General features: G+C 43.9%; 1 protein-coding gene across 7 annotated transcripts in view; it reads left to right on the top strand.

The window, feature by feature from the left end:
- GALM (galactose mutarotase) overlaps positions 1-13,491 on the top strand; it is a 116,368-nt gene that overhangs the window by 100,046 nt on the left and 2,831 nt on the right. For all 7 annotated transcript variants that reach the window (XR_003967890.1, XM_030311264.1, XM_030311266.1 and 4 more), the window contains one exon: positions 12,581-12,722. Coding sequence is in view for 6 of the 7 variants with exons in the window: in XM_030311264.1 (XP_030167124.1) it covers positions 12,581-12,722 (142 nt within the window). In the remaining variant the exon portion in view is untranslated. The remainder of the gene's footprint in view (positions 1-12,580; positions 12,723-13,491) is intronic.

Genomic DNA, 13,491 nt, shown 5'->3' with positions numbered 1-13,491 from the left:
ACCACGTGACAACTCCCTGCAGCTTCTGTTCCCTGAAGTGCAGGTCTCCGTCTCCCGAAGCTCCCCAAGCCACCAGCCTTGTAACCCTGTCAGAGAAGCCTAGGGGGTAGCCTGGGAGTGATTTGTATTTGAATATATCTGTATTTGGCTCTGAGTGAGCATGCCTCATCTTGCCTTCCAGGTCTCCATTCCAGAATTCTCCCCAGAACAGAGAGAGGGCAGCTCCTAAATGGATAGTTTATGAAACTGACCTTCCAGGCAGTGCCAGATGCACAGACCCAGTCAAATGCAGGGTCTGCAGAATACACATCCCAGAGAGGATAATGACCACATCCTGCAGATAATGAGACCTAGGAGGCTGGCCCTGCATTTCAAGGCTCCCTTCCTTCTGACTCCACTAGTACCAACGCAGGCCTTCTATGTCCTGACTAAACCACAGGAGGCTGAGCAGTCGTGGTGGTCAATATTTCTGCACAGGGGGAGCCTGGGGCACTGGTCTCATTAGAAGGGAGATTGGGGCGTGCCTTGAAACTTAAATCAGAGGTTTATTTGGAGTGATTTGCAAGAAAGGGAGCACTGATGGAGATCACAGGGGCTAGATCCCCCACATAAAGCCATTTCCTAGCCCTGCCACTCTGCCAGTTGACCAGAAAGGCTGGACTGATTTCTTTCCTCTCTTCTCTACTGGTTCTATTCTCTGACCCTGGGCAGTTAGTGTAATTTGGCTGTCTTCAGTTGCCACCTTTTTCGGTGTCAGGATGCCAGCCACCTTCCCTGCTGCTCTCCTTGGCTTCCTGTGAACCATGACAGTGGGATCCTCATGGCTCTTGGAGGACAGCAGGAAGCCATGGGTCTACCATGAGCCTGGGCTGCCTAATCACGCTGCTGTCGCTGGGGCCTGCTCAAGCTACTATGAAGCAACAAAACAACATGCAGGAAGCTTCTTCTGCTCCAACATGTTCCCCTTTTGAAATCAGCCAGCAAACCCCGAACACTCTCTCTCTGTGTGGTCAGGCAGATGGGCTGTCCTCTCAGGCTAGAGGAGTTAGGGACCATTGGCAGACTGAGCCTGGTGGATCCAGGAGGATTTGGGGAAGGTAGTAGCCTTAAGTTCTCATAGATCAACATCCAGCCCTAGCAATGCACCTGCTCTTGGGCAGTGGACGCCCCCGGATGCCATGAAAAGTGATGGGCACAGGTGAGGAAGCTTCGGCCAGAAATAGAAAATGCCTCTGACCTTGGTGAAGTGAGTCCTTGGTGTGACATTGAACACACAGGTGCTGTTTAAAAGGACCAACTTTGGGGTGCCTGGCTGGTTCAGTCAGTAGAACATGCAACTCTTGCTCTCAGGGTCCTGAGTTCAAGCCCCACATTGAGTGTAGAGATTACTTAAATGAATAAATAGCTCTTAAAAATAAATGAATAAATAAATAAATAAACAAACAAACAAACAAACAAACAAACAGACTGACTGATTTTGACACGTTCTAATCAGGAAAACAAAGTAGTTAAAGGCATGAACTCAAACCCTGACTGTTTAGGTTTAAATCCAGCTCTGTGACATTAGACAATTTATTCAGCCTCTGCAGACTTCACGTGTAAAGGTACTAATTGGACCTCCCTCGTTGGTGGTGAAGATTAAATGCAGTAATACATGTAAGGTGTGTAGAGCATCAAGTCCTGGCATTTCATAAGAGCTCCATAAGGATTAACCACTATTATTATCATTATCATCACCATCGCCACCATTTCTGCGTGTTCAATATGTACCAGCCACTGAGCTAAGCACGTACACGTCGTCGCTCATTTAACCGCCCTTTGAAATAGGTGTGTAATGCTTCAGTTATGCCTCAGTTGAGGAAACAGACATTTGGAGAGGTTAGTTGACCTGCACACAGTTAAGCAGGTAAGTTATTGGTGAATTCAGGGTTTGGAGCCAAATTTCCCTTGGCTATGCTGTCTGTTATCACCGCTGGCCACTGTCCGTAAAAACAGCTATGTTACTGAGTACTTCCTGCAGACTGGGTAGGATGCAGGGCACTTTTATCTTGTTTATCAGAATCCCATGTTTGTCAGAATCTTCTTATACCCATTTTACAGATGAGGAAAGCAAGGTTCAGAGAAGCTAAGCAACCTCCACAAATTTTTTACAGCAAAGAAGTTAAATCCAGGCTGCCTGACTCTTAAAATCCATTCTAACATCTATTGAGTTTGACTGCCAAACAAGTGAGCAAGATGCCCCTGGGAGGTTGATAACAGTAATTTGTGATCGTGAAGCCTGATACCCAATATAACCCAGGGCAACACTATTTGCCTAATTATAGCCCCATTTTCTGAGCTGCCGTTAGGGGCAATTTCCACTTTCTCTGATGCTTCACTTTCCTGCACTTTCTGAAAGCTGTTGATGTACTCAGATTAAGACAAGCTCCTGTGTATTTCACATGTTAGTTTATTGCACATCCTGCAGGAATATGGAGGAATCATAAATAGTCCAGAAGGAGGTCCCGATGGATTATGCAAAGCCTTTGTCACATTGCTATAGGAGGAGTTTGACAGTAGACTCCCAGACTACATTTCTTGACCCAACACCTGACGTTATGTGACTACGATATTCCAAATGTGCATTTCAGTATCAGATCATGAGAGGGCAACTTGCTTGGTGATGAGTAAGGTCTAGGCAGAATATATTCACCAGCCTGTATATCGGGGATTCTTAACCAGTCCCGAATGACTGGTCTTCAGAGGTTCTGAGAACATTCTTTATGTATGTATGCATTTTCCTAGAGAGAGAGAGCCCATAACTTTTACTATGTTCTCAAAGGAGTACGTGACTCAAAAACCAGTTTGAGGGGGGCCTGGGTGGCTCAGTCGGTTGAGCGTCCGACTGTGGCTCAGGTCATGATCTTGCAGTCGGTGAGTTAGAGCCCCGCGTCAGGCTTGGTGCTGAGCCTGGAGCCTGCTTCAGATTCTGTGTCTCCCTCTCTCTCTGCCCCTCCCCTGCTCGTACTCTGTCTCTCCCTCTCTCTCTCAAAAATAAATAAACATTTAAAAAAATTAAAAAAAAAAACCATTTTGAAGACTGTACCACTCTAGATTAAAAATCTAAATCTAAATCTAAATCTAAAAATCTAAATCTAAAAATCCTGAGAGAGGAAGCTTCAAAAAACAAAACTAAACCAAAAAAACCCTGAATCCCTTTTTAATGAAAATTGCAATGCTCCCTGGAGGCAGATATGCACCTTCCTTTTGCATCAATGATTTATGCTATAATGAATCATTGTTCTCTCTCTTCTCTGTTTCTGGAGAGAGAGCAAGTAAATAACAGCACAATGTGCAGGTTCTGCCCTAGAGATAGGACTTCCTTCATATCCTTCTCTCAATTAAACCTCACAATATGTGTCTTAGGTATATACCGCTATTAGCTCCATTTTATAAATAAAGAAATTGAATCTTACAGAGGCATAGAAACTTACCCAAGGTCGCCAAAAAATGAATGAATGTGGAGATTCAGTGACTCTTGCAGTGACCATCTGTTCGTTTCCTCAGAGAGTCGGGCACTGGGGCCATCAGGCAAAGAAAAGAGCTATTTGTGATGATGAGAAATTGAAAGCATTGAATTAAAATTCACCCCAGGTGAATTTCCTCAGACACTGAGAGAGTGTTCATGCCCAGATGTTACAGAAACCATTTCACTGGACTCTGTCCGATCGGGAGTTCAAAGGACTAATTCACCTTCTACACTCTGTTTCTTAAGTCAGAGCTGGGAGCCTACAGGATATGTGTAATATAAATGCATCTTGTGCCTACACTTTAGATCTCAACTTCACAGGTGAGAGGACTTCATTCCCATGCTTGTCCTGCCCTGCACCTTGTCCAGTGGGCCAGTCCCAACTTAATCCTTCAAGATTAGGCTCCTGTCACCACCTTTGGAAAACTTTTCCAGACCCCCCATGGCTGCACCGGGGACTGCTTTTCCCTGCTCTGCCAGCGCCCATTGGATGCCAGTCTCATCACATTTGTCATACTCTCCTGTCCGTATTAATTTTTTTATCCGTCTCCTTCACCAGATTCTAGGCTCCCTGAGATCAAGTTCATGCCTGGTACATAAAAGATGCTCAAAAATGCGTGAACTAACAACTTTGTATTTGTTTTTTCCCCACTCAAAAGCAATTGCAAGGATTAGTGGGTTTTTTTTTTTATGTTTATTTATTTATTTTGACAGAGAAAGAGAGAGAGAGCATGAGCAGGGGAGAAGCAGAGAGGCAGAGAGAGGATCCCAAGCAGGCTCTGTGCTGATAGCAGATGTGGGCTCAAAACCACGAACCGTGAGATCATGCCCTGAGCTGAAATCAAGAGTCAGACATTTAACCAACTGAGCCATCCAGGTGCCCCCACATGGACTAGTGTTCTTAAGGAAGAACCAATTAAAGTCACTTATGACTATGTAATAAAAGCACGGGGGTGGGGGGGCTTCATTAACCTTCTGTCAAGACTAGTTAAGTGCCAAGAGGTGAGAACATCCTAAGGCAGTATACCAGTCTCTTGCTATATAATAAATCACTCTACACTTTATATTCTTTCATTGTGTCCGTGGTCAGGAATTTAGACAGGCCATATCTTGTCTCTAGATGTGATGTCTGGGGCTCATTCACTCACATGTCTGACAGTTGATACTGGCTCCTGCCTCCGGGCCTAGCTGGGGCTATCAGCCAGAACACCCCACAGATGGCCTTTCAATGTGACTTGAGCTTCCTTATAACATGGCGGTTGACTTCCAAGGGCATATATCCTGAAAGAGCAAGGGCCAGGCCAAAACCACTTTGTATTTATTACCTGACCCCTGAAATCACATCGTATCACTTGTGCCACATCCTATTCGTTGCAGCAGTTACAAAGGTCCTTCCCAATTTAAGGGAGGGAACAAAGACTCCATCTCTCAGTGATGGAATGTCAGCATCACATTATAAGTAGAGCCTGTGGAATGGGATACATACTGGTGTGGCCATCTTTGAAAAGGGCAACCTGCCACAAGCAGTCATGGGGAAAAGGCCAAAGTCTATATAATAGAATATGTATAAAAACCCCTTATGTGAGATAAGAGATGTGAATCAAGGCAGATGGAGTTCATGAAGGCAGTGTGTTTTTCCTTTGCTGCCAGAAGGCAGGTAATTATAATTCTATCAGGAATGCCAATAGGGAGAGGAAGATTTAACAACCTGTGACGGAAATCTGGAATGTTAGAGAGTCCTGATTCCAATTATGAGGTCTACATCGTCTTCTTGCAAGGATGGGGCAGCTGTGGTTGCCAGAGTGACACATCTATTGAGGTCATCTACAGACATCACCTCATTCCTGGCTCACTGTCACTCCAACACACTCTTGTCATAGTCCCTAATTATTTCATTATCCAAGCTGTTGATATTCTGATCTCTCAGCTTCTTGACATCCTCTGTTCCAATGATCTTGTCCACCAACCTTCTCAGTTACTCACTTCCGTGGTCATTGGGTCATACCCTTGACTTTATCACCACCTCTTATTGTAGCCGTCTATAGTCCCTGTCTAAGGTGTCTATTTCAGCCCCAACAATTCTTTGATGCCACATGAACCTGCAGTCCCTTGATCCTACCATCCTTTCACTGCCCCTAACCTGCTCATGAGCTCTTTCCCCACCCACTTAAATCAGAAGTCTGTCATTGGAATCACCTCTTTGCATATGCCCTCCACTCCCTCACCGTCTCCCTCTTCTGTCTGTTCTCCTAACAAATCTAACCCTGATTATTTTTTGTTTGTTTGGTTGGTTTTTTTTTTTTTTGTTTTTTTTTTCCAACCCTGATCATTGCCCCCCACCACACCCTCCATAGCTGCCACCCTACAGGTACTGATCTCACTCTAAATTCATGACAGTAACCCCGAGTGGGTCTGCACTGGTGCCTGCAGTCAGGCTTTCCTTGAAATGGGGAAGCAGAAATGCTACCTACCTCAGGCTGCTCGTCTGCTCCAGAGCTGTAACCTCCTATCTTTGGGTCAGAGCCCATCATCTGCCAGGCATGTGGCATTGCTGCTCAGGCCTTAATGCACACTCAGCCAACCTTCAGTAGCTGAAGAAATTCTCTTCAAAACAACAGCTTCTCTCTGCTTTCTGGTGGCTTCAAAACCAAAGTCTGGTGATGTGACATCCTCTCTGAGGGCACCCTTTCCATTTCCGCTTCAATTTTCTGTACACTCAGCGTTGCTGAGAGCACTATTTTGATGTCTTCTATTCTTAGCACCAAAGCACAAAGTCACATATGCAGATAGACCAAAATTAGAATAACAGCACATTGATTTTCCAAATTCTTTGAGAACTCATGAACACTTGAGGGCTTGGGGGTGGAAAAGGCTGTTACCAAGTCACTCTGGGGTGAGAGGCCTGGAGACTTTGACACTATGGAGATGTGTCACCTTGGGCAAGTCCCTTTAGCTGTCTGGGTCCCAGTCTTCTCATCTGCAAAGCGAAGGGACTGGATGAGGTAATTCCTAAGGCCTTTTCTAGATCTTTCTGTCTTTGTCACAGGATGCTATGACATTCACAGTTGGCCCTGTTTTTTCTGCCTCTACTTCATCCATCCATCTTTCAATCAAGTGAAGGCTCGCTTCATGCTCAGAAGGTACAAAGATAAAAAGGACGCAATTCATACCCTCTTGGAGCTTGATATAATCCTATGGTTATGTCTTAAAACAACAAATGTTTGGGGCGCCTGGGTGGCTCAGTCGGTTGAGCGTCCGACTTCAGCTCAGGTCACGATCTCACGGTTCGTGAGTTCGAGCCCTGCGTCAGGCTCTGGGCTGATGGCTCAGAGCCTGGAGCCTGCTTCCGATTCTGTGTCTCCCTCTCTCTCTGCCCCTCCCCCATTCATGCTCTGTCTCCCTCTGTCTCAAAAATAAACATTAAAAAAAATTTTTAAAAAACAACAACAACAAATGTTTTGAAGAAAGTATGTTCAAAATGTGATAGGAACAAAGTAGAAAAGGAGATCAGGGGGGTAAGGGGGGAAGAAAAGAAAAGAAAAGGAGATTAGTTCTAGCTGTGGAGGCTACAATCCTTCAGAGGAAGTGGCATTGGAGAGTAAGCTTAAACAACTTTGCCAGGATGTGGGGGAAGCAGGGACACAGAGGACATTGAAGCTGTGAGAAAGGTCCCAAAGAAGGCATGAATCTGGGGGACAAATTCCAAAGTTTTCCATGTGCCTGATCAGTAGATACATGAGGTCCACAGGTCAGGGTGTGAGGCTGGAAAGAGATTGGAACCTTTTCTCTTTGTTTCTTCTCATTTAGTAAAAATCTCATTTAGAAGTTTCTCAGTTTTAAGTCAGGGCTTCTCTGCCATTCTCGAAGTCTTACCCCCTCTCTAGGCTCTCCTTTGTGTTATAGATGCATCCGCAAATTTGGCCTGTTTATTTATGCCATTGTCCTGAAACCATTCAAGTATTTCATTTGTTGAGTATTTCCATGTCATGTATAGGCAGCAAATAATAGCTTCATTTTACAGAGAGAAAAGCTAACATTGACTTGTAGATTGCTCAGTATCAGGTAAACAGACCTGAAATAGACCCTAGAACCCTCCTTCATGAACATTCCATGACTTTATTTTTACCTTGAAGTCAAGAGAAATAAGTAATCTTGACTGACTTGTGCAATATTACATTGGGACTGTCATAAGGGTCAGATTTTGAGTCAAGTATGGCTTTAAGGAACTAAATATTGTGAATACCATATAAAGTTAGGGAGGAAAGCATAACAGAAATTAATACTCAGAATACGAGTTGGTAAGACTACAGTCTTCTTGAGCCCATGAAAACAGCTGCTGCTTTTTCCCGGACTAAGTTTTTCATAAGGAAACATTTTGCCTTTTTAAAAATCAGTGTGAGGGGCACTTGCATGGCTCAGTTGTTGGGCCTCCGACTTTGGCTCAGGTCATGGTCTCACAGTTCATAGGTTCAAGCTCCATGTTGGGCTCTGTACTGACAGCTCAGAGCCTAGAGCCTGTTTCAGATTCTGTGTCTCCTTCTCTCTCTGCCCCTCCCCTGCTGGCCCTCTTTCTCTCTCTCTTTCTCAAAAATAAACATTAAAAAAATTAAAAATTAAAAAAAAATCGGTGTGAGAAGTGGTTGGTCACCCAAACTTCACAAGACAGTAGCACACAGGTAAGTAACTACCATCCAGGATTTGGCCTTATGGCCTGAGGGACCCAAAAAAACAACTATTCATTCTCCCAAAACTGATCAGGTTTTAAGCACGCTCTTTATATTGTGTCTCTAGCACCATCTACTGGGAAACAAAGTGACTTTACTTGGATTCTTAGTTGAAAGATGCAGAAACCCAAGTCAGGTAGCAAAGAGGAGAGAGAGAGGAAGAAGCTTAGCAAATTCTAAGAAACAGAGGGTTACGTATATTATATTGAAGTTTCTTCTATAAAGATGTTACCACTAAAACAAAATTACAAACTGTCTCACTTATCAGAAAGACACATATATACACACCATATAGTAAAAAGATTTCAAAAAGTAAACAACTAGAATTCATGAACACAAAAAGCATACCATAAAATGTAATGACAGACTAAGAATACTTAGAACATGTATATGTCATAGTAATGCCATAAAACGCCTCTATTAAACAATAGTCTCTCCGATTGAATCACAAAGGAAACCCCAAGGGAAGGCTGTGTATTAACCAAGTCGTACAGAAAGGTTGAAAACATGAGATTTCAAAAGCAAATCAAGCAAATAAAAGCCAAATGAAAGCAGGGGGTCTCAGTCTTAACATCAGTAAAGGCTGATCTCAGGACAGAAAGCAAGACACTTTGTAATGATAAAGGACAGAATTCACAAGGCGCCTGGGTGGCTCTGACTCTTGATTTCGGCTCAAGTCATGACCTCGCATGAACTGCACCTTGAACTCCACATCAGGCTGTGCGCTGACAGCACAGAGCCTGCTTGGGATATTCTCTCTCTGCCCCTCCCCTGCTCTGTCTCTCACTCTCTCTCAAAATAAATAAATAAACTTAAAAAAAAAAAGGATGAAATTCACAATAAAAATTCACCATATCTGAGACCGTAAAGAAAACCTCAGGTAATTTCACAAAATACGAGTAATACAGCCAATGCTTGACCTAGAAATGCTTTAACTCTTAATAATTCTTGGATCAAAAGGGAACTCAAACCCTAAAACTAGCAATACCTAGAAAATAAGTAAATAATATATCATAATTAAGTATAATGGAAATATTTACTTAATACATATTAGAATATATAATAAATGGGAATATGGTGTTATCATTATATAACGGAAACTCCTACATGTGATATCAAGCCTATTGCTCAGAAGAACATTGAAGCACTAAATACTTTGACTAATCCAAAAAATGTGAAAATAAATGAATTAGGCATCTAATGCAAGATATTTGAAAAAGAATAACAAAATAGGGTCACCTGGGTGGCTCAGTTAGGTGTCCAACTTCAACTCAGGTCATGATCTCACAGCTCGTGAGTTCGAGCCCCGCATCGGACTCTGTGCTGACAGCTCAGAGCCTGGAGCCTGCTTCAGATTCTGTGTCTCCCTCTTTCTGCCCCTCCCCTTCTCTCTCTCTCTCTCTCTCTCTCTCTCAAAAATAAATAAAATATTAGGAGTGCCTGGGTGGCTCAGTCGGTTGAGCTTCTGACTTTGACTCAGGTCATGATCTCACAATTCGTGGGTTCAAGCTTCGCGTCAGGCTCTGTGCTGACACCTCAGAGCCTGGAGCCTGCTTTGGATTCTGTGTCTCCCTCTCTCCCTTCCCTTCCCCTGCTTGTGCTGTCTCTTTCTCTCTGAAAAATAAATAAACATTAAATTTAAAAAATAATAATAATAAATAAAACATTAAAAAAGGAGTAACAAAATAAACCCAAGAGAACAAAATGAAAATTAATACAAATAAAAGCAGAAATTCTAATTTTGAAATGAGGAGGAAAAATGTAGCACTAATACATAAATCCAAGAGCTCCTTCATTGGAAGGGGGAAAAACCCACAAAAATAGATAAAGCATCAGCCTACCTACTCAATGCACAAAGTTAGAAATGAGCATAAGCAGGGTGCCTGGGTGGCTCAGTCAGTTAAGCATCCGACTTCGGCTCAGGTCATGATCTCACAGCTTGTGAGTTCAAGCCCCGCATCAGGCTCTGTGCCGACAGCTCAGAGCCTAGACCCTGCTTCGGATTCTGTGTCTCCCTCTCTCTCTGCCCCTCCTCCACTCGTGCTCTGTCTCTGTCTCTCAAAATTAAATAAATGTTAAAAAAATAAAAAAAAGAAAGAAAGAAAAGAAATGAGCACAAGCAACTAACCACAGAGAGATGAAATTGAAAGGATCATAAGTTACTGTCTTCCTTGACTCTACCAATAAATGAAAGTAATATAGATGGGATGCATAAGTTTCTAGAAAAATATAAATTTGCAATTATGACACCAGAAAACAAATAGTAAGTAGATTATCATACGAAAAATAGAAATAGGAATTGGCACATAGAATTGTCTAATGAAGTACGTAGGAATAAATTTAGTAACAACCTTGAAGACAAATTGAGTGGAAAGATTAAGGTGGAAACAGGCTATATTGCTGTGTGTGTGCATGGGTGTGCGCTTACATGCTTGGATATCCTTGTATTCTCTCCGGAAGGGTGCGAGAGGAACAAGTAATGGTGGTTGCTTCTGTTGGAGGAAACTGGATCTTCAGGGAACAAAGATAAGAGATTTTTTTCATTGTATAGTATTTTGTACCTTTTAACTTCATTACCTTTAAAATTGGTTACATGTACAAATATTCCCCATTCAAAAGTTCTTTTTCATATAAGCAGAATCAAGGCAAAGGAAAGAGATGGTTTTCAAGGATGTCTTCGAAAAGAATGCTACTTGGGGTACCTGGGTGGCTCCGTCGGTTGAGTGTCCGATTTCGGCTCAGGCCATGATCTTGAGGTTCATGGGTTCGAGCCCCACATCGGGTTCTGTGCTGACAGCTCAGAGCCTGGAGTCTGCTTCGGATTCTGTCTCCCTCTTTCTCTGCCCCTCCCCTACTTGTGCTCTGTCTCTCTCAAAAAAATAAACATTAAAAAAATTTAAAAAAGAATGCTACTTAATTTTTCCTAACACTGACTGGTGAGAGGATTCTTTTGTTCAAACAAACTCCCTTGGTTGAACAATGGACACCAGATGCTAGAATGGCATTGGCCAGGCCTCTGTGTTCCCCTTGGGTGTTTTGTACCCCAGGCATCCTCACAGCTCTGTGTGAACTTACAGACTCCAGTCCTCATGTACCAGGAAGACTATGTTTCTGAACAGCAGCTCTGAATTTAAGAAGAGGATGCCCTCAGGGCAACTGGGTGGTTCAGTCGGTTAAGCAGCCAACTCTTGATTTTGGCGCAGGTCATGATCTCACAGTCGTGAGATGGAGCCCCTTGTCAGGCTCTGCATTGACAGTGTGGAGCCTGCTTGGGGTTCTCTCTCTCTCTCTCTCTCTCTCTCTCTCTCCCCCCCTCTCTCTTTGCCCTTCCCCCACACCCGCTGTGTGTCAAAATAAAAAAACATTAAAAAAAAAAAAAAAAGGATGCCCACTTTCACCCAAAGATAGGAGATTAATGTTTCTTTTAGTATTTGGCAATACACGAAAGCAGAACTAAATGCTTTGAGTGGCTAAAAGTTGGTTCTCTTTTCACTTGTTTAAATCTTTTTAAGGTAAGGTACAAGTTCTTGATTTTTCTTAGCGTCCTAAGATTTCAGACCCACTTTGCATGCTACCTCTCTCCCCTGAAACTAGTGTAGAAACCAAGTTCGTAAAACCTCCCCATCTGACCACATGAAAGGAAAAAGTATTTCTACCCCTAAAAAAAGAGTTATGTTAACTAACTGAGCATTTGTATTCACCTTTAAAATACACGATACAGGGGCGCCTGGGTGGCGCAGTCGGTTAAGCGTCCGACTTCAGCCAGGTCACGATCTCGCGGTCCGTGAGTTCGAGCCCCGCGTCGGGCTCTGGGCTGACGGCTCGGAGCCTGGAGCCTGTTTCCGATTCTGTGTCTCCCTCTCTCTCTGCCCCTCCCCCGTTCATGCTCTGTCTCTCTCTGTCCCAAAAATAAATAAAAAATGTTGAAAAAAAAATTTATAAAATACACGATACAGCTCTAGGACAAAAGAAAACCTTTAGAGAAAGGAAATTGGGCTTCCAGCTACGGAATGAGTAAGTCACGGGAATAAAAGGTACAGCCTAAGGAATCGAGCCAGTGGTATTGTAATAGTTTACATACACCATTGTATGATGGTGACAGATGATAGCTAGACTCACGGGAGCGCAGTATAATGTATTGAGGGGTTCAATCGCTACATTGTACACCTGAAACTAATGCAATATTGTGTGTCAACTGTGCAAGTAAAAAAAAAAAAAAAATATTAAGTAAATGCAAAAACAACTGGATCATGGTGTGAGGCCCTGAAACTGAGTCCCTGTCCTCTTTCAAGAAAGCCTGGCCAGAGTACTCCAGCCCCCTGCCCTTCTACCTGCCCCTTCCCTCCAGGAGAAGTTGCTCCAGTACAAGGAACTGCCTTTGACCTGAGGAAGCCGGTGGAGCTTGGAAAACACCTGCAGGAGTTCCGTATCCACGGCTTTGACCACAATTTCTGTCTGAAGGGATCTAAAGACAAGCACTTTTGTGCACGGTAGGTGCTTTTCCCTGACTGCCTGCGTAGGGAGGAAGAGATCTCACCTCCTAGGTGAGGAGTTTTTCCTCTGGCCACCTCGATAGCATTTACTACGCTGCAGGGACCATATAACCACATCCCCGTCTTTTCAAAGCTCCTGTTCCGCGGAGCAGCACCACCGAATGTCTCTCCCCCTCCCCCACCACTGCCATGTCTCTTCCACCACCCACCCTGTGCTCCCACCTGGCATCCTGTCTCTCTTTGCTCCCTCTCTCCCCATCGGAGCCTGTTCTTTCAGGCCCACTCTTTTGTTAGAAGCCCTAATTCCTCTGGACTGAAGTCAGCTCTGCTTTCCTTGACCTTCCGGAGCCCCGTTTGTGATGCGTGGAAAGTCAGAGGCTGCACCTCTCCCAGGGCGCCCACCGCCAGCAGCCTGGCCTGTGAGGCATTTGTGTGCACTCTCTCCTCCCCGCTAACCTCCCGGCTCCTCCTGCTACCTCTGTGCATCCCCAGCTCTGCCCGAGCACCTCACCCCACGCGTGGCAATAGCAAATGCACGTCTGTAGAATAAATGAATTTTAAATAAGGCAGAGAAAATGATTCCAACTCTAATGGAAACTTCAAAAGCCTTCTCTCCCTTAGAGCCCCAGTCCCTGTGTTCTTCCAGATGGAGTCCACTCTCTTGCCTACTCTCCATTATTCAAGTCCTGGCCCTCCTCTTCCCAGAACCTCTTGATTGACTACATTGTTGGGATGTTTTACCTCGTTTTTTAAAAAAAGGAAACCG

This window comes from Lynx canadensis, chromosome A3 (assembly GCF_007474595.2).
Source record: "Lynx canadensis isolate LIC74 chromosome A3, mLynCan4.pri.v2, whole genome shotgun sequence".
Taxonomy (NCBI): Eukaryota; Metazoa; Chordata; class Mammalia; order Carnivora; family Felidae; genus Lynx; species Lynx canadensis.
Note: the sequence above shows the minus strand (reverse complement) of the source record. Positions and strands in the feature narration are given on the sequence as shown.